This window comes from Boleophthalmus pectinirostris, unplaced genomic scaffold (genome assembly GCF_026225935.1).
Source record: "Boleophthalmus pectinirostris isolate CB_2022bp ecotype Guang Dong unplaced genomic scaffold, ASM2622593v1 HiC_scaffold_14, whole genome shotgun sequence".
NCBI classification, from domain to species: Eukaryota; Metazoa; Chordata; class Actinopteri; order Gobiiformes; family Gobiidae; genus Boleophthalmus; species Boleophthalmus pectinirostris.
The window spans coordinates 4280748-4301091 of NW_026571047.1; the positions used below are offsets into that span (position 1 = coordinate 4280748).

The 20344-nt window shown below is 40.7% G+C and overlaps 1 protein-coding gene across 4 annotated transcripts in view; it reads left to right on the forward strand.

Moving 5' to 3' along the window:
- mprip (myosin phosphatase Rho interacting protein) overlaps positions 1–19111 on the forward strand; it is a 74628-nt gene extending 55517 nt beyond the window's left edge. The window contains exons 15-25 of one of the 4 annotated variants that reach the window (XM_055150192.1): positions 170–307; positions 1904–4381; positions 7173–7320; positions 8006–8123; positions 10112–10271; positions 10480–10590; positions 12587–12673; positions 12756–12918; positions 15662–15747; positions 17127–17190; positions 17915–19111. In XM_055150192.1, the coding sequence (XP_055006167.1) occupies positions 170–307; positions 1904–4381; positions 7173–7320; positions 8006–8123; positions 10112–10271; positions 10480–10590; positions 12587–12673; positions 12756–12918; positions 15662–15747; positions 17127–17159 (3522 nt within the window). In that variant the 3' untranslated portion in view covers positions 17160–17190; positions 17915–19111. The remainder of the gene's footprint in view (positions 1–169; positions 308–1903; positions 4382–7172; positions 7321–8005; positions 8124–10111; positions 10272–10479; positions 10591–12586; positions 12674–12755; positions 12919–15661; positions 15748–17126; positions 17191–17914) is intronic. The other 3 variants (XM_055150191.1, XM_055150193.1, XM_055150194.1) reach the window with 3 other exon arrangements.
- The last annotated feature ends 1233 nt before the right edge of the window (positions 19112–20344 follow it).

Here is a 20344-nt window from a genome sequence, read left to right on the forward strand (position 1 = left end):
AATCATATCCCAATTATCCTATTCAAAACATAACCCAGTTTGTCAACTACTACAACTTTATACTGAATGAATTTTGCTGTGTAAATGCATGTGTAGTAAGAGCAGAGTTATGTCTATCAGTCCAGACTGAACATGTCCAAATAAAAACCCTGGTGTTTGGTTTGGGCAGATGGAGGAGCTCAAGGCTCAGCTGGAGAGCTGTCACCAGCAGCTCTTGGAGTCCAACAGGCACAAGGAGCAGCTGGAGCAGCAGCTGAGGAGTGCTCTGGAGAGGGAACAGGACATCCGCACGGGCTACATCTCTCCTGTGAGTTCACCCACTCCACTCTACTGTATTGTACTGGACCATACCAAACCTCTGCCATACTCTGTCCATCTCATAACATCTGCTGCATGTCATATTTCATGTAAGACAAATGTAAACAAACTGACACAAAAAACAGCTGGCTCCATGGAGTCTTTGCATGAGTTCAGTGCATGTTTCATATAATAAAATTCTTGTACTACATTGGCTTTAACAGGTTAATCTCTCTGATCATAGACCTGAACTCATGCTAGAAGATACTTAGCATACTAGCTTTAGCATTTTCATCAGACTTTTGTTAATTGCAATTCTAAATAGAAGCTATTCCCCTTGTTTGACATGGGAATGTTTCCCTATTTATTTATAATGCAATAATTTTATGTTTGAACTTTTACATGTTTATCCAACAATGAGACATATGCAAATATAGTTGATGTAAACATCAGTATATTTTGTTGTCTATCCCACGTGTATATCTTACACCACAGTTGTTGCTGTCCACATTTGCTAAGTCTGATCTTCTAAACATGTTTGAATAGTTTCTACGCTTGACTTCTACTGATGTGCATGAATATCATACTCTCATCTTTTAACTTCTGTTCAGTCCATCAAGTTTACCTTCTTAACATACTTTGGCAACGCTCTGATAAAATGCCTTACTTGTGTAGTGCAGTGTCATTTTATATGTAATATTTGTACGTTGGTTTATGACTTAAACTTGCATTAAATGAAATGGTAGAATATATTGTGTGTTGACCATCACAGCTCAGAGTTGAGGAGATGGTCAAGTTGAGGACGTGAAGGAGATAACAGCAACTGTTTGTAGAATGTGTTTTCTTTCCATCCTAAAGAACTCATGCAGCTGCAACTAATATTACATGACTTACTCCAATGTATAACCATCTAATGTGCATGTTCTGTTGATCCACTAACAACTGGCCATTTAACTCTTTGCTTTCACACCACACCATTAAGGAGAGAGCAGGGTTTTAATTACATTTGAACTAAGAACGTGTAGGATTCCATAGAGATGTATACAAGCAACCCTCTAGTTTGGAAAGCAAGTTTGTGACTGAGCTGGGTACTGGGCATCCCAAGTCTTGGCACGGATGGTACACATAGACCTGTCATAATATCACATTTTGAAATACGATGTTATTGACCCCCAAAAGAAATAGATTTATTTATCATGTATTAAATGATAAGTCAATATAGTAAGTATTGTGACACATTATTATTTTACACATTATTTTCTCATGCATTTGTACCAAAGAACCATACTGTAGTTAATAAAAGCATTAACTATTGAAATCTGTTCAAAATAAAATTTTTAAAAAGTCACTTTTGTGCTTCCCCAAACTAGACGTGCTGTGGTTGTTGCCTTACAGAATACTGCTCTCTCCATTCTTATTTTGTTGTATCACTATGTAATCACTATTATTCTCAGTTTTTATTTAAGATTATGTGTGAATGCTAACAGTAATGTCACCTTTTGTTAGAATGTAGAAGTAAATGATTGCTAGTTTAAACAGATAATGATTAGCAAGCTTGTGTCTCCCCTGCTGTGTGTTAACCAACTGTCTGGTCCCCTTTTCCAAGCTGGAGCCCCCTTTGGGTCTGGAGGCTGATGTGACGCCCCAGATGAAGAAGAGCGAGCTGGTTAGTTCTCAGGCACAGAGCTTAACCAGGAAGTACCAGGAGACCAAAGAACTCCTGAAGCTGCAAGAGCTGAAAAAGCGCAGTATGCAGGCACAGCTTGGCCTCACGCTTTCTCACTTGCCCATTAAGGACACTTACTTTTCTGACACTCCTCCCCCTGAACCTGTTCTAAAAACTGTTAGTCTCTTGCTACGCGACAGCTCCGAGGCTATTCAGGAACTGGAAGACTTGATAACTGACAAAACTATCACCACCAAGGAGCTGTCTTCCTTACTCAAATCACATAGCTGCAATCGTGACATACCTGACAGACTACAGCTCCAGAAGATTTTGGAAAGCTGGAAATGCCAACAGGAGATCACAAATGAGACCATCAGGAAGAGTTTAGCCAAGGCGGGAGAAAGCATCCGAGAGTATGAGGCACGTCTTTTAACCATGGAGGAAGCAGTTGGGAAAGTCCAGAGGCAAAGCTTTGAAGGCCCCAAACACCCCTTCAGTCCTTGCCCAAAGATCGAGAACCACTCTGAGACAAGCGAGATGACTATCGGAATGCTTTCTCAGAAGGTGGAACTATTGACCTGTGAGAATGGAGCCTTAAAACAGCGATGCCAGGAGATAGTCAATCAGCTGACAGAAGCTGACCGAGAAATCGACCGCCTCAAAGCAGAGCTGATCTGCCAGCAAGGTGGCAAGCAGCACCATCTCATCATGGAGGAACTCAAGATGCTGAAGGCTGAACTAGCTGAGAATCAGGCTAATGCTATCGACAGAGAGTACTACGAGAGGGAGCTCAATGAGAAGTCTCTAAGGCTTCATGAAGCTCTAGTTACCCTGGAAGAGCTCGGGACTACCCTCAAAGACACTGAAAAGAAACTCCAGCTGAAGGAAGCCACCTTAAAGGGTCTCGGCTTCACCGCGGACATGGAAGGTGATGACCTGCAACCTGAAAAAGACCAACTCCATGAGCTCCTAGAAGCTTCCCACGCCAAACTGCAGGAGACCGAAGCGCAGCTAGAGTCTACAGAACAGAGATGTAGAGAACTTGAGGTTAGGAACGAAGAACTTGTAAGACTAAACCAAGAGTCAGAATCTGTTTTAAAATCAAGGCTAGCACAGGCGGAAGAGGAAATCCAGATGCTACGAGACAAGATAGAAACACAGAGTAGATTAGAAAAGCCAGAGTATGTTCAGACAGGGGATGTGCAGGTCGCTGATAAAGAAGAACAAATGGTAGAAGAGTTTGAGAGGAAGTCAGAGGCACTTAGGCAAGTTTTAGACATGGTAGCTCAGGTAGAAGTTAACGTAGAAAGAATGCTGTTGGATTTGAGAAGCACTTTATTTGAGACACCGCAAGATGGACTGGTTAGTCAAGCAGACCGGGTAGTAGCTGTGGAAGGGGAATTCTGGAGCCAAATGGGTAAAGTAAACCCAGATGTTGATAGATCTAGCATAGAGTTTACAAGTTTGGCCAAACAAATAATTGCACAAGAACAAGCTCATTTAGAAATGCGTAGGATATGTCAACAAGTAAAAAGTGACGACGCCCAAGAAGATTTTGCAACAGTGTATAGTTGGTTCGACAATGATGCTCATAGTTTAATTCTTGAAGAGTTGAGAAACGCTTTGCAAGAAAAGTTAGATTCAATAATGGAAATAGTCTCTGGTTTAAAGCAAAGAGATGAGAGGTTTATGTCTTTGGCTGAAACTAGCATAGGCCAAGAGGAGCGACAAAAACAGACTTCAGATTATTTGCGAGATGCTTTCAAAGAGGCTTGCATGGCGTATGTGACGATAAGGTTGAACGTTGAGCATGAGAAAAAGCAGTCAGAAATCCAACCAGGTAATCAAGAGTGTGCAAACTGTTTAACATTAAAAGAATTGGCAAGCAATCTCCAATTGAAAGTTGACGATCTACAAAGTCAAATGTCTGAGGTAGATCTAAAGATACAGATCGAAGGCAAGGCAATAGATTCAGTGGATAAAACGATAGAACTTCAGGACATGTTAGCAAAGCACAAAAAGGAACTGAGGGAGCTGAAAGAATCCTATGAGCAGGAAAATCACAAGTTACAGCAAGATTTGACAAAGGTCAATGAGGCGTTACACCTCCGTTCTGAAGAAAACATTAAAGAGATCGACTCCCTGACCAACTGCATGGAGAACCTCCAGGAGAAGCACGAAGCCGAGCGGAAGCACCTCACCGAGAGGTTCAATCAGGACATGGAGGAGCTCTGGAGTTTGGTCAATCAAGCGAATCTGGTCGACAATATGGCTTTCTCTCCCCAAACGCTAAAAGATCACATCCAAGAGCTGGTCCGCCAAGTATCAGCCATGAGTGAGGAGAAGATGCGGCGCGAGGAGCAGGACGACCCCACCACGCTGCGGCGGAAATACGAGCAGGAGCTGGAGAACCTCAAGGTGGAAGCGCTACTTGTCCTTGCCGTTCCTCGTCTGTGATGCCTTGTGTTCCTTTGTGGCAAACCCAAACCCCCATCCCCTCTTCCGCCTCTCCCTCCCTGCCCCCAGTGTACCCCCTAACCCGGCTCACACTCCTGTCGCTAGCCCCTTCCGTGTTGCATGATAAACTAACCCTTCCTCAGGTTAACCACTGTCACCGCTGTAGAGTTTGAAGAGGAACCCATTTTAGCACCAGGTGTACAAGAGGTATTGGATTATCCTGATGAGGTTATGCTGCAGCAGGCTTCTTGTTTTCAAGTAAAATGTGTTCCTCTTGTGTTAGTTCAGTGTGATCCCATATCTAATCCAGATTCCTAGCAGTATATCACTGAGAAGGATTTTTCAAACAATTTAGTGGGTTATTCAGTGTATTATTTATTACTTTCATTGAGATTTCCATTAATTTCAAAACATGTTTGTTGTAAATAGAACTGTGACCAGAAACACTTGAAATACTGTCTAATTTATTGGATTGGGGTAAAGTATTAATTATCGCTGCTACCACCACACCTATCCAAACAAATTCAGACTAGTTTTATTACTGCTATTATACCTGCCGCTAATCGTATTTTATATTCAGATATTCCCTTCTTTTCACAATAGGGTACATTTTCAAAAGTACAAAATGGAGCACACATTGACTGACTTCACAAAATAGGTATTTACAGTACAAGCTTTTTATTTGTTATGTCATTGAAGTTAAATCTGAATGCACATTTTGAATGGCAATAGAAATATTTCATATACTGGAACCAGAGTAACTGAGATTCACTGTTTTTTGAAAGAAATCTTAGAAATTATGATCCACAAATGAGTCTAGAGAAGGCAGTTAACTTGGTGCTAGTTTTTGTTTCATGTGGATAAGCCCAGATTACAATTCTCACCTGACTCCCCTCGGCTCAGTGTAAAACTCTGTCAGTCTTGAATGTTGTGATGTCACGTGAATGCGCCATATTGGTGCTTTTCAGATTCTACAGTGTGATGTCATCCCTCAGATAGAGGCAAGAGCTACATTTTTAATATGAATCACATTGTGTTTTGACATGAAATATTCAGATTCAAGGTTAAATTCACAAAAATTGAACCTGATAGTTTCCATCTGTATAAAACAATACTGGCTTATCGAAAATGTTGTGATCTCATTTGAAACCCAGTAATAACTTCCTTCACTGGATTCTATAGTTTGGTCCATACATAAAACAGTCTAAGATTCCCACAGCAGTTAGAGTGCCTGACATGTTTGAGAGTGGGCACGGCTGGCTGTGATGTCAGTGCAGGAAGTTTACATTAGCTGAGAGGGGCCATGCTGCGCTCCCAGGCCCTGATCCCTGTGAAAACACTTCCTCCTGCATTTGGTCCCGGCGTTACAGAGAGAGCTGGGGCTGGCCTCAGCTTTACACCCAGATTAAGACCAATGAATAGGCCATGGAAGCAGCACCAGCCTCTGTACTCCTAAGGCTACATATGTTCCATTATGACTCTTGGCCTTCGCGCTCCATGGTGTTACCAGTGATGTAGAGCTGCACCAGGCCGGCAAGTTTACTTTGATATCTATGTTTTCAAAAGTGTGATTCTTTTCATAGTGCACTTTTTAAACAACTCGAGACCTATTAACATTTGAGGGAAAACAAAAATAAGTAAATACATGAAACTTTTTTTTTTCCCATTTCACCCTGAATCATTAAATCCTTAATTGAATCTCCACAAACTTATTTGGCCAGGAGAACAGCCTCCTGCTTGATTCCATGGAAATGTTGTTCCTTTGGCTATAATCTTCCACTGTATGACAAAGAAACTTGTCTGTCTCCATGGAGAATGTTCCATAATGTGATTTTAACTTTCTATTTCCATGGAATCATGCAGGTGATGTGCCTCCTCCGGGAAGTTGCATACTTTAAATATGAGCTGATAAACTAATATAAGAAATCCCATACATTTCAATGTATGTTTTCTAAACTACATGTACAAGATTTTTACATAAAGATGAGTTGTTCTTTGTAGATGAGATTTTAATATGTAAATAATTGCAGCTTTTGCAGTTTAATAATTGCACTAACTCTAGCAGTGATCTGTTATTTGATTTGAATATATATCCTGCAGTCTTAGATGGGATATAGGGCACTATAGTATGGAACTGCAATGTGATCCTGGCTTGGGCCACTTGCCAACTGGGGCTTTCTGTTGAATGCAGCTCTAGGCTCAAGTACAGACACATGTCGTCTACATTTCCACACCAACTCGTTTTATTCATCTGTCCCTCTGTACATGAGTGACAGGTGGACTTATCCAATCACAGTGAAGTGCAAACCTTTAGACGACTCAGGTGCTCCCGTAGAAGTAATATAAAGTTACAGATGAACTGTTATTACAGTTTTCTCATTTGTAATGACAAACAGCAAAAATACAACAGGAGGCAGTCATTTATAAGTATAAGCACTGTGCTTTTATCCAATAATTTGCCCAAAATCAGATGATTGGCACACATTGCCACAAGCAGTTGGCTCAGACTGAAATCAGATGAAGTGAGTTTAGGGAGCCTTTTGCCTGGGTCAGTGACATTTCTCAGCTGACTCTCTCCTCTGCCCGTGACTGTCTGTCCTGTCTCCTGCGTGTCCGTTCGTCCCTCTTTAACCCTCTTCTACTCACACAGGCTGGACTTGCTCGTGGCTAACCGGCTGTAGCTTGCTGTAAATGTAGCTTTGCGTGTGTGCGAGAATGCCCGTGCTGACAGTGTCCCGTGCTGCCCTCCTAGGCCACGTGTGAGCGAGGCTTTGCCGCCATGGAGGAATCCCATCAGAAGGTGATCGACGAGCTGCAGAAGAAACACCAGAGGGAGCTAGAGAACCTGCAGGAGGAGAAGGAGAGGCTGCTGGCGGAGGAGACGGCGGCTACTATAGCGGGTAAAGCTCACACACCAATAGAACATAACATTGATTTGGGTGTGATCACAGGCATTGGAACTCTGATTTCTTTTAAAAAAGGTTTATAATGATTCTTGTCCCCATTAAAATAAATAAATAAGTGGGATGCATTGCTGAAGAAAATATAAACTACAAACTAATTAATGTCCCCTATCGGGATTATCCCTCTAAAACTACTGCGATAAATACATTACAGAAAGAAAGAGAGCAAGTTGGTGTCTGAGTTGTAGATGTTAAAACTTTAAATCTTATCTTGGTGTAGAAAAATAAAAGTTCCACACCAGAAACTCATGTACATGTTCCTTGTGCTTTTGTGTCACTATTTTGTTCATAAATCAAGATATGAACACTAATTACAGATTTGATTGGTGGCTATCTTGCCTCATTACCTTGAACATCCTTGCTCCTGATTGGACTCTATGACCCACCAAAATAAAATCAATCTATCATTTATTGAACAGTAAGTTGAGACAGACCTGTTTATAATGTAGGTTAACATCTGCAATATGGATTCTGATGGTGAGATTAGGAAAGGTTCCATTTGATTGTTTGGTTTTATGGAAATCCCAGCTGATCTAAGAACCATGAGCACAGTGAAGGCCCACACAGATAAATGTATTTGACTATGCCATGTGCTGTAATGGTTTTCACTGTGTCTCTGCAGCTATTGAAGCTATGAAGAACGCCCACCGGACTGAGCTGGAGAAGGAGCTGGACAAAGCTCGCAAAGCCAACAACAACGCCGAGAACGCAGACATGGAGGAGATCCACAGGCAGCACGAGTACGTAGGCCCTACTCGGATGGGATGTAGTCTGGAAATATGGCACCATCCAGTCACCACTTCCCCTTTGTAATATCAGACACTTGTTGGTTGACACTCTAGAACAGAGGTGCGCAATTCATTTTTCCATTGGCCACATGAGAAACAGAAAATATTCTGGAAGGCCAAAATGCTTCACTGCATTCTGCATAATATTTATTGTATTTCTTTATAAAAAGCAGTAAATATCATTGTTTTGATGAGCTGGTCAGACTGGTAAGAGTTTGTTATGACTAAACAATGAAAAAGTGATGCTGCCAAACAAAAAATGTCATTTAAAAACATCTCTAAAATAAAAACAATGCAGCTTTAGTCAGTGTATGAGGTCAAATGATAAAATGTTTATTTTATAATTCCAAATGAGCTTAACCGAGCCAGTCAGAATCAACCAAAAGGCCTTATGTGGCCCAGGAGCTTTACAAAGCCCACGTCTGCTCTAGATCTCTCTCAGATGGGAGGAAGAGCATTAGATGTATCTCCTCCTACTTTCTGTTTGCAGGAGTTTCTGGGACTTTTTGTCTTTTTTTTTTTCTGACAAATTGGAAGTGCTTGATTTAAGTAGAAGTTGTTTTGATTTGGGTACATTTTGATTTAAGATTTGTAGACTTGCATGTGTCTTATTTCAAGTGCAGTAGAATTGGTCTCCTCATTTCAAGTGAGAATATGCTTATCATGTTCTTTAAGAAAAAAAAAAGATGCTTGTTCTATTGGCTATTTTAACATATCAAGTACTAATTCCAACATTTTTTCACTCAACTTATTTAATATAATTTTCCTATCCAACCTCTTATTTCTTGCCTGACAAATCCAGACTGATATCGTTCTGTATTTGTTATACGGAGTGATATCAGTCTGGTGAACACTCCTCCACTGCGTGTCATGCCTGACCAAACATGACTCAACAGACGAGTGAATAAATGTGATCCTTTAAAGTGATGCAGTTCTTTTCCACCAGAGTCAGCGCTCTTCATTTGAGATGAGAGTAACTATAGGGCACAGAGCTGTGCACAGAGGTGCTGTTTGAATAGAAAAGCAGCTTGATGATAACACATGTGGGTGATGCTCTCCAACAACATGTCATTTGGCATTCCTGTCTCACACGTGTAACCAGCCTCACAGACCTGCGCTGACACGTCCACACGCCTCACCTGCTCTTTCTGCCTCCAGCTGCATGTGTTCATTTCATCTCATATCACCTGCAGCCCGGAGCTCTCAGCACTTTTAACCTGTTGGCTCCTTATATACATTAAAGGTTATAGCTGCAATCTGCTCTCCACACACATCATATCATAGACTGCACGATTGGGCTCATTACTAACTGAATTTTAGTCATAAGAGCGTTCTGACTGTGTACAGTACTTAGCTTAAGATCCACAAATTATGAACATGCTCTTACTTTTAAATACATACTTTGAAATCATGTAAAATACTGTATATATGTAATGTATCAGCATAATGTTTGTGAGTAAAAATTATGTATGATTCAATATTTCATATACATTTTGTGAGGAGAAGAAGAACACTGATAAAGCAGGTAACTTGAGTAGATGTTGGCTGGAGCTTAGCATCTTTTTACAGACCACAGTTGTGAATGATTTACATGTCGGCCTCCTTGTCATAGCCTGACCTTGTCAGATCTCAGAAGCTAAGCATGGCAGGGCCTGGTACTTGGAAGCAGCTAAAAACCTACTGTTGTGTCCTTAGGCAAGACACGTTGCCCACTTTGACAGCCTTGCTTCTGTTAGTCTGGAATTGTAAAGTGACTGGAGCGTCTGGAAAAGTGCTGTACAAGACTAATTCATTATTATTATTTTTAATGCATACATTTTGACTCTGCTCTAACTTTGTACTTATTTCTGTCTCTCCACATTATTGCAGTAGTTCAAAGCCACATAATGCATGTGAACCTTTAAGAGTGAGCTCACTGCGTTGTGTGTTGTGTGTTGCAGAGAGGAGCTGGGCTCGTTCCAGCGGGAGATCGAGGTGCTGTCGGAGCAGTACTCTCAGAAGTGTCTGGAGAACGCTCACCTGGCCCAGGCCCTGGAGGCTGAGAGGCAGGCTCTGAGGCAGTGCCAGCGCGAGAACCAGGAGCTCAACGCACACAACCAGGTAACACGCACCTGCTAACATACACATGTGATCGGTTTTACAGTATTATATCAACAACATGATTTAAAGTGAAGATATGGGCTAATGCAGTGTAAGATAAGTAGTTATTATGGTTAAAGTTGGGATTAGTCTTCAGGAAATAAATGTAAGTCAATGTAATATGCTCAAAAAGCATGGAAAGCCAACATTTGAGTGTGTGTGTGTGCAGGAGCTGAACAACCGTCTGGCTGCAGAGATCACCAGGATGCGCTCCATGGTGTCAGAGGAGGGCTCCGGGGAGGGCACAACAATACAGGGCAAAGAGCTCTACGAGTTAGAGGTGAGAATCCACTGACCCCAAAGTCCAGCTGCGCCAATGCTTCAAATCCGGGACGGCTTTTTTTTTTTTTTTACTGCCAGCATTTCATGCACACATTTGAACAGTTTGCAACAGACAAATTTCCATAAGTTAACCTAAATGATGTCCTGTAGATCCAGTCTTGTCTCGTCTTGTGGAAATTCTATTAAGATCAAAATATGACAAAAATGATCTTGTGAGATTTTTTCCCCCTTGAATTTACCTTTACCTTAGACAAAAATGAGTTAAGAGCTGGTGAGTTATACCGTTTGAAAAGCTGTAGTTCCAAAAAGCTTGCAGTACTACAATGACCGCTAAGTATTACATCATAAAATAAATAAATAAAGCCAAATAAATAAGAAGCCAACATTGTCAAAATCTTGTCTTGTCTCGTTTTCGTGGACCTAATCTCGCGGTGTCTCTCGTCTTGTCCCGCCTCTATTGCAGGTGCTGGGCTTTAGGTAATAACGATTCAGATCAGAGACACTGAGGTTTATTTCCAATTTGTTTTAGTCGTCATAACTGGCAACCCAAATGTGAGACTCAATCTGATTAAATAATCATCTTTAGAACCAAAACACTAAATAAACAAACCTCTACAACGTCCGTCATGAACAATTTGCTGTAATTAACAACAGATCAACTTCATGTTTGTTATCTGTAAAGTCAATATTTGATTTGTACCGTTTACCTTGTAGCTGGAACACAGATCGGTCGTGTGAAATTTGAAGTTACAATTCTACATATCCAAAATATAAAATGAAAAGGCAAACAAGTAATCAGGCATTTCTGTTTTATTTCATCATTTGATTTAATATGTGCTGTATGGAGTAAGAAAGCTTTCAGAAATATTTGTGTGCATAGGGTAGAAATCCGTGTGTATTTGTCTGTAGTTGAGCATAAAATAAATATTCGTAAACTCTCGAATGAGTCCAGTCGTATTGTGTGTATTTCATCCATCAGATTACGAATTGAAAAGTTACGACATCAAGAATTACAATCACCAAATGGAAATTTCCGATTACACTTTCTTCAGTCCTGGGATCAGTCTTGGTTCAGTCTGTATGGGGCGCAAAAGTCTAGCAATTAGATCAACGTTTCTTCTGCTCAATAAATAACGCCTGTGAAGTGATGATGTATTTTTGACAGTCGAGTCGCATCTGTGAACTCGTATTCGTACTGAAGAAAGCGTAATTGTAAATTTAAATTTTGTGAATGTAATTCTTGATGTCATAACTTTTCACTTCATATTCTGGTGGATAAAATACACACAACGCATTTTATGTACGACTAGACTCATTTGAGAGTTTACGAATATTTTTTTATGCTCAACTACAGACAAATACGTACAGATTTCCCAAATATGCACAAATTTCTATCCTATACACGTGAATAATAGGCTATGTGCACAACTGCGCCTGGTAACCACACTCTTAGCCTCACTACAGTTGTGTGTCTGTGAGGTTTTTGCTATGTCATGCTAAAATGAATAAATATTTCTTTATTCTTCTTCTTCCTCTATACATTTCTTTTTTTATTAAAATTTTGTGAGATTTTTTCCCTCATGTTTTTACGTTTGGATTGAAGTACTCTCAATTTCCAGTTAAATTCCGAGTGTAGTTCCAAAACTAGAGCCACAATAAGAGCAGAAATATTAAAATAAATGAAATATTGTGAGTTTAAAATTGGGAACTGAATTGCACAGTGTATTTATTATAGCTTAAATTATGTCAAAATCTCGTCTTGTCTCGTTCTCGTAGATCCAATCCCGCGTCTCGTTTAGGGGAAATTGAATCTCATCCCACACCTAATAGTAAATATTAAAACAACGTCACAAACTGAAGTAGTCTACACATATTCAAACAATTGAGTATTTCAATTAATAAACATTTTAATAGGCTCTGCGATTTTAATAAAAGTGACTGTTGGCTTTGAGACACTGAACTGATTCTTGTGTTTTTTCCTCCTTTGTGTTCAGGTGATGCTGCGGGTGAAGGAGTCTGAAGTGCAGTACCTCAAACAGGAGATCAACTCTCTGAAGGACGAGCTCCAGGCAGCGCAGAGAGTACGTGCTCCTGCTGTCCACTCCCCCTCCGTCCCTTCAGCGAGCTCCCTCTCTCAACCGACGTCTCGTTTTTACGTTTTAGGACAAGAAGTACGCTACGGACAAGTACAAGGACATCTACACGGAGCTGAGCATAGTGAAGGCCAAAGCCGAGAGGGACCTGGGGCGTCTCCGGGAGCAGTTGCAGCTGGCCCACGAGGCGCTGGGGGAGGCTGAGCTGGAGGAGGTGGACCGCGGGGGATACGGTACATGAACTTTGGACTTTGGTTATGGGCGGCTCCTGGTTTATTCCATGTTTGTAGTCCTGGTACATGAAAAGTAGGGAGGAAAAGTGTTGGGAAAATGTTGTGATTGCAGGAGACTTTGTGTTTGGGATAAGACTGACATAAGACATTATTAAGTTAGCAGCTTTAAGACATCATAAGACTCCATGGAGACCAGTGGTGGAAGAGGTACTTGATTTTGTTACTTAAAATTCAGATACCAAGGCAAAAAAAAAAAAAAGAAAAATCCTCAAGTAAAAGTATTAAAGTACCCATTTTAAAAATGTACTTAATGAGTAAAAAGTAAAAGTATTTAGCAAATTTTGATGTCTAATAAAGCTTAAAAGTAGTGATTTAGATGAAGAATGTTGGCTTTTATTTGTTTGCTGAAATTACAAACAAAATAGACAAGAAAAGATAGAATTAAAAACCCTTCATGCGTTTCTGTAGGTCTCAAACACTAATTAAAAAAATACTCTTACTTTTCAGTCCTATTCAAAATATAGTGGAGAAGAAGTACAGATAACTGCTGTCAAATATATTGAAGTAAAAATAAAAAGTATCCACTGTAAAATGTACTTGTACAGATATCTACAATTTGTACAATACTTTACTACTTTTACTTTGCAACCTGTCACCACTGACACAGACACAAGGACATTTATTTACGTTGTAGAGGACATGCATTACTTAAAGGTGCATTTTGGGTTGCTTTGTTTTTCTAGTAATGTCTCTGCTCTGCCTTGAATGTTCCACAGTATGACATTAAAGAGCTCTACCTTACATTTATTCAATTACAGGTGGTTTTATAGCTCAAAAATACCTAGTAAAACAGGCATTCTGACTGTGAGTGGGGTCGCCTCTCCACAGATCTGACCTGTAACTGGTCTGGTCTCTATGGAGATAGAAGGATTTAATGCCATAGTGTGAAACATTCCAGGCAAAGCAATAACATCGCTACATCTCTCAAAGCATTTGACGGAGCCTCCATCAGAAAAGCTAACATGTGTATACTGTTCACCCGCCGTGTGTTGTGTGAATGTGGTGTGGGAGTGATTGGGGTGGAGCTTCCGTCAGTCTACACCAGAGTATCATTTTCCAATATGGATTGAATAAATAATGTACTGTGAATTGCTTTTGGTATCTTAATAACAGTTTGATAAATCCAAGGCAACATTTTTACTACTTGAATAAATAAAGCCTTTGTGATTTGAAAATTAGAAACATTTTCTATCACATATTTGATTGCATTAAATGCACCATATCTGATTTTAGAACCAAAGTTATTCCTCACTTACCTCACGCATTGTGAGCATCCTAATTATTCTGGTTTCTATAAATTCTCTTCACAACTTTCAGAATTTTGCGATCACGGTTATACTAACAGCAGCTAGCATGCTAACCAGGCACTTCCTGGTTCTCGGACAATAAAACACTTATAGTCAGACGCAGGTAATACATGGCAGTCTCTACATCAAGGTGCTTTCACACCGACAGAAGGTGGTGCCGACCAAATGGTCCATTGGAACCAGAAGCTCTTAGTTGGGTTGTTTTTTGTTGGTGTGAAAGCTTCAGTCGCACTCAGATCCACACTAGATCAAGCTGATCGAGACCTCAAAAAAGACATGGTCTTGGTCCGCTTGACTCTGCACCAAATGCCAAACTCTGGTGCGGTCCCTCTGGTGAGAACGCCAACTTGGGTCCAACCCATAGTCAGTAGGTCCAAACCAACTAATGAAACGAGATACTAATGATTTCATTTACTGTTTGTAGTGAGTGAATACACAGGGCCAACCTTGAACCGTGGCCAAACGTGGTCTAAATAACGGCAGAGCGATCAAAGGAACCATAACTGAATTAATGAGCCATTTGCAGTTTTACTGTACCGGCTATGTGGACTTAGACTTGCATGGATTATTCTTTGAGACAAGCATGTGCTACTGACAGGAGCGACCAGGTAGTCCTGTGTGCGCACTGGGCCTGCAGGCGTCAGTGGTGGGCCCCCACGCCTCTCTTAAAGGGTGTGACGGGGCCGGGTCCCGACGTCTGAGCGGCTGGCAGTTCTTGGGTTTGCAAGTCCGAGCTCCCTGGGCCAGGAAAGCTCTTAGGCAGGGTTCAAGAAACCATGTATGCCAGAGGCCGGCCTCCGCTTGGGGGTATAGGGATTGGCCCGCCCTCTCCGTACCCAGTGTAGGTTTGGGAAGGCCACTGGGCGAGACAGTGCCTCTCAGCCTCGCTTCCGAGAGGTCTGGCGTGCGGGAGAGCCTCGGCGTCCTCGAGCCACATGCAATCGAACCCACTGTGTGCAGGAGCCTTGGATATAGTCAGTCGGACCAATTTTGGTTTGTTTGCAGGTGTGAAAGTCCACACTGGAGTCTATATGCTACATAATAACAATTTTATTACCTGATGCAGACCAAGTAATCAAACTAGCAGTGTGAAAACATCCTAAATACACACACACACAAAATAAAACTTGACAAGCGATGCCCTGTAGTGTAGTTCATTAGTGGGATGCACGCCGATAGTGCTCTGAAGGGGGAGTGACTTAGCGCAGGGAGCAATACATTGTTTTTGGTGAATATAGCACTATCAAGACAATAAAAGGTAACAAGGTGATGAAAATATGTGATGTGTGATGTGGACATGTCCTCTCCCAGTCATCCCAACAGTAAGGGTTGTCATCGTGTATCAATCGTTGCTAATCAGAATGTTGTGCTTTCAGACATCATGAAGTCCAAAAGCAACCCAGACATTCTCAAGATGGCCGCCGCTGCTGCCAAACGCTCGGAGCGCACCATGAGGTCAAAGGTGAGTGCTTTGGACGTATCGGAGGGGGTCTGTGAGCTGCTGCATCCACTGCCCCTGTCCGAGTTTGAAGAGTTAACATGGTCAGAAACACTCCTGGCATGTTCCTGCTCAGAAGTCTGACTCTTTCTATGTTACAAAATCCACAGCTCAAACTTTGTAACTCATATCTCTGTTGTCAACATATTTTCTGTAGTTTGTATCTTGTGCTTGTGTCTGCTATATATGCTATGACATCTGTGGATCATTATGTTATAATATGGAAAAACCTACACATACCACCAACTTAAGAAAATAAAGTTGGAGAACGAAATATAGAGCAGTGAGTGTATGCTGGTGGCTGTGCAAATGGGGGTTGATCAGGAATATGGCATCTTGAAAATAAGTGATCAAACGTGCACACATCACTCCAAATAAATGGTAAATGGTCACATTTTTCTATAGCGCTTTTCCACCTTCAAGGCACTCAAAGCGCAAAATAATACAACTCAGAGAGGGCCAATGAGAAAGAGAAACAACTGCAACATGGTTAAAAGCTCTCAAAAGTCAATTTTGTACAATAGGACTGATTTAACAATCACATGGACAGTGAATTGTTTACAAAAGATACATCTTTAAAGCCACAGAATGTAACTTTAACCCTCACAAAGACTGAACTAAAACAAACCAAACATTTGCATCACCAGAGCCCTTATTTGGCCAGAAGGAGAGCCGCCTCCTGCTTGTTTCCATGGAAATGTCCCACAGTAACCAGACTATAATATTCCACAGTATTCCATAAAAGATATCTCCGTGGGGAATGCTCTAAAGTATGGCTTTAACTTTCTGAAGGTGGCACCTGTGTGAAATAGAATGTTACACACTGTACCTTTTAAGATATGCAGCATTTGTTGACAAATACATGTAGCAATAAGGTGACATTTTTAAACTTTAGTACTTGCGTTTACTGTTTATTCATTGTCTTTCCAATATATTTTAGGCACTTTTTTGTAAAAAAAATAAAAAAAAATGCATTTAAACATTCCAAACTGAACATAAATGGTACAAATATGATACACAAACCAGTTCAAGCAGCAGATCTAAACATACTGACCTGATTCATTCCTCCGCTCTGGAAACGTGGACTGTGTCAAATCAACCTCCCTTTGTTCCATTTTTTAAGTGCTATCATCACATCACAGTACTTTAATATAATCATGGAAAAAACCTGCCTGCTCCCTCAGGCTGCATTCACAGAGGCAGTGTCTCCCCCTGCAGGCCTCAGGCATGCTGTGCAGTGTGCAGTGTATAGTGTGCGGTGTTTAGTGTGTAGTGTTGTGCTGTGGTGTGTCGTAGCTCTAGCCGTAGTCTAACACACAGCTCCTGCTTGTGTGTTTCCTCAGTCTGTGAGTCGAGACATGCCCTGGGACAGTTAGGGCTGCAGCACAGAGCGCCTCTGCTCCTGAGGTAAAGCCACGCCCCCACGCCACGCCCCCCACGCACGCACCGCCTCCAGCAGGCCGGCTCTGCACTGGGACCACTCTGGGTTCTCTCAGACAGCACAAACGATGCACAGTGGACACTTTACAATATCGAGTCTTTTTCATTTTTTATTTTGTGCAGTAGTACCCACTCAGTCTTTTAGAGACTATGACATAAACATAAAGAATCATGACATTTGGTTGACTGTAAGTGAAGTTGGTTACACGATAATGTACAAACCACTCACTCCTCTACTTATTGTTAACTTAACTTAAAGATAAAATTTGTAACTTTGTTTGTCTGGTGATGTCCCCTTTTAGTCTCCATGATGATAAATATTAATACATGGGGGAAGATTCCAGGCAAATGTATAACATCGCCATGGAGACAAGCAGGTGGCGAACCCTCCACCTGAAAAGCTACATAGTGTAACTTTTAAAAAGACACGTTCAAACCCATTGTAACCTTGCTGGTGAAAATGTTACAGATTGTGACGACTCTTTAGTTTCAAGGTGAAAAGCATGCAGGTGCATACATTTGTGCTGTCTGGGACTTACTAGCATATAGGCTAATGTGGTGACACACCTCACTGTGGGCTACGCTCATCACTTAGTTGAGCTGCACTTTACCTGCTGGATGTTGTTGACAGTAAATGTGCAGTGAGGAAATGATACGATCTTCTAAGACGTGTGTTTTGTTTTTGTTCCAGAGTCTAAAGGAGGGCCTGACCGCAGAACAGCGCCTCCACCTGTTCGACAACAAGGACCCAAAAGAGTTCTGAGCGCTGCATGTTCAAACGCCCACTGCATTTTAGCTCCTATCGTACCACACTACACTGGCCACACACCCCTCCTATGTTATTCAGAATATGGTATGAAGTTTGAGTTTATAGTCGGCATTCCCTGCACTTCAGTTAACTGTGACTTTTTTGTACTTTTTTTTTTTTTTTTTTTTTGCTGCCATGTCTTACTGTAAATACTGTTTTTAATAATGAACATCCGTCAACACTAAAAAAAACTGTGTAAGCTACTGTTTTAACTCCCCGGACTGTTGCTAGCCACAAATGTGACGGTGAATGGCTAAAACTACGGCAGCCCCAGAAGGTCATAACCAATTTGCAATTTCACGAAAGAATGTAGAAATGGAATTTATATTTTTCTAGATATTTTAACAGTTTCAATAATAGTTTTAAACTATTTCAGTAAAATAGAGTGTTTTAATTTAATACGAAATGAGTTCATCTAATTTATAACGGTAGTTTAGAATCAGCATTCAGAGATTTCAACATTTTCTGCTCAGTACATTGTGTCCACTGGACACAATGTACTGAGCCGGTTGGCTGGTTTTCCAAACATTAGTCAAAATATGTTATATAGTTTAGACATGAGGAAAAGTCTCCATTTGGGAAAATATAAATTCTCGTTTTGTTTCTTAATTTGTGAATTAGTTTTGTCCTTCTCAGGCTTCCGTACCTAACAGCTCCATTTTGATGAGCGAGTATTACTTGCATAACAAATATATTTATGAATGAATAGTGTGCATGTTTTTGTTTTCACTTCCTCCTCCTTCTTTATCATTCCTGCTCGCTAAAAGCACAAGCTCACCACAGTACTACAGAACAACAATTTTCCAGATGGCTGCGATGTCTGCAACTAACTCACCCACATTTCACACAGCGTTTCACACAGCTCCAGCATATGAATGATACTTTGAGTAGATACTTTTCTAGAGTTTGCCTCACTACAATCATTGCAGTTTGTCTTGTTCAGTGGCAGTCCCTTTATATTTATTTAAATGGCTGGGATATTCACATTCCCACTCCTCTGTACTCTTATTGTAAATATAAAGCAAATATACACCAACTGACAACAGGTTTATTAGCAATAAATATTTTTGCACCCTTTGACTGGTCTTCTGTTTATTTGGTTCTGCTTCATATTCAGCAGTATTAACATAACTACTGTGATATTTATTTGATACTTTGCAGCTGATGTCATCAATGTTCCCTGGGGGTGTTATGTTTTCAGCTGGATGCCCTGCCCTGTCTGAAGCTCTGTTACTCAAGTTTAACTTTCTAGACTCTTTTTAGATCTTTTTTTTTTCTTTTTTTCCTCTTGTTAGGCGTGTTCTATCAAAAATCACAACTGGAATCGATTGATTAAAAGTAAAAAGAATTTATTCCCTGTCCAATTCAATTCTAATACAGAGCTCTGGGTCAGACCACTATCCCTGATGGCCTATTCTACACAGGACTTAGTTTCAGGCAGTCTGAACACCTGCATTTGTCCCTTAACCCAGTATATATACATTCACAGAAATATGCATAATGATATGTTGATCAGGTTCACGCCTTGGATCCTCCTTGAAGCCTCTCCGTTTATGGGAATGACCGGATCTATTTAAGTTTGGTGCCAGCCAGGACGTCCCCTTGTCAGCTGCTCTGTACAGAATTTCCTTAAAAATACACAACCTACACAGCTGTTTCTTTAAACACATATATCAGATTTCAATAGTTAAGCATTAATTGTGTGACTTCATTAACAACATTTAAACAAATATATGATTTCAGCATTTAATAATTGCATGTGGTATACTCACGACACTTTATTATTTGTAACAGCCTTCACTCTCTCTCTGTTTTTGGGGACAGTGTTTGCTATCATGGGCCTTGTGTAACTGCCAAACATTCTGCCTTGGAGATACATAAGGACCATCCCCAGTATGATGTCACTGCAAAGTATCAATTGAATGATTCTAGAATAGGATCATATTACGGTAATTATACTGTACTATAGTTAACTTAAACTGTTAGCCTAGTGCTATTGTTGTTTTTAAGTCAATGGGGGAAAAGTGTTTGTTTGATCACTCCAAACACTCTTGGTGTCTGTGTACATTGGTGTACGTATGTGGATGGGTGAGTTCATTGATGTAAAGCGTTTTATAAATGTGACCATTTTCCATTGAACACATAAGTAGAGGCAGCCTGAAGCTGTATGCTTGTGCTCAATGTCATAGTTGTTTTTTTGTGTAGTTTCTCATTCCTTTCAGAAGTGAATGTGTTCTTTTCTTCGGACCCTTTCAAACCGGAAGTACTGTTGCGATACGCAGACTGAACGCACATGGCAGCGCCGCTTTTACT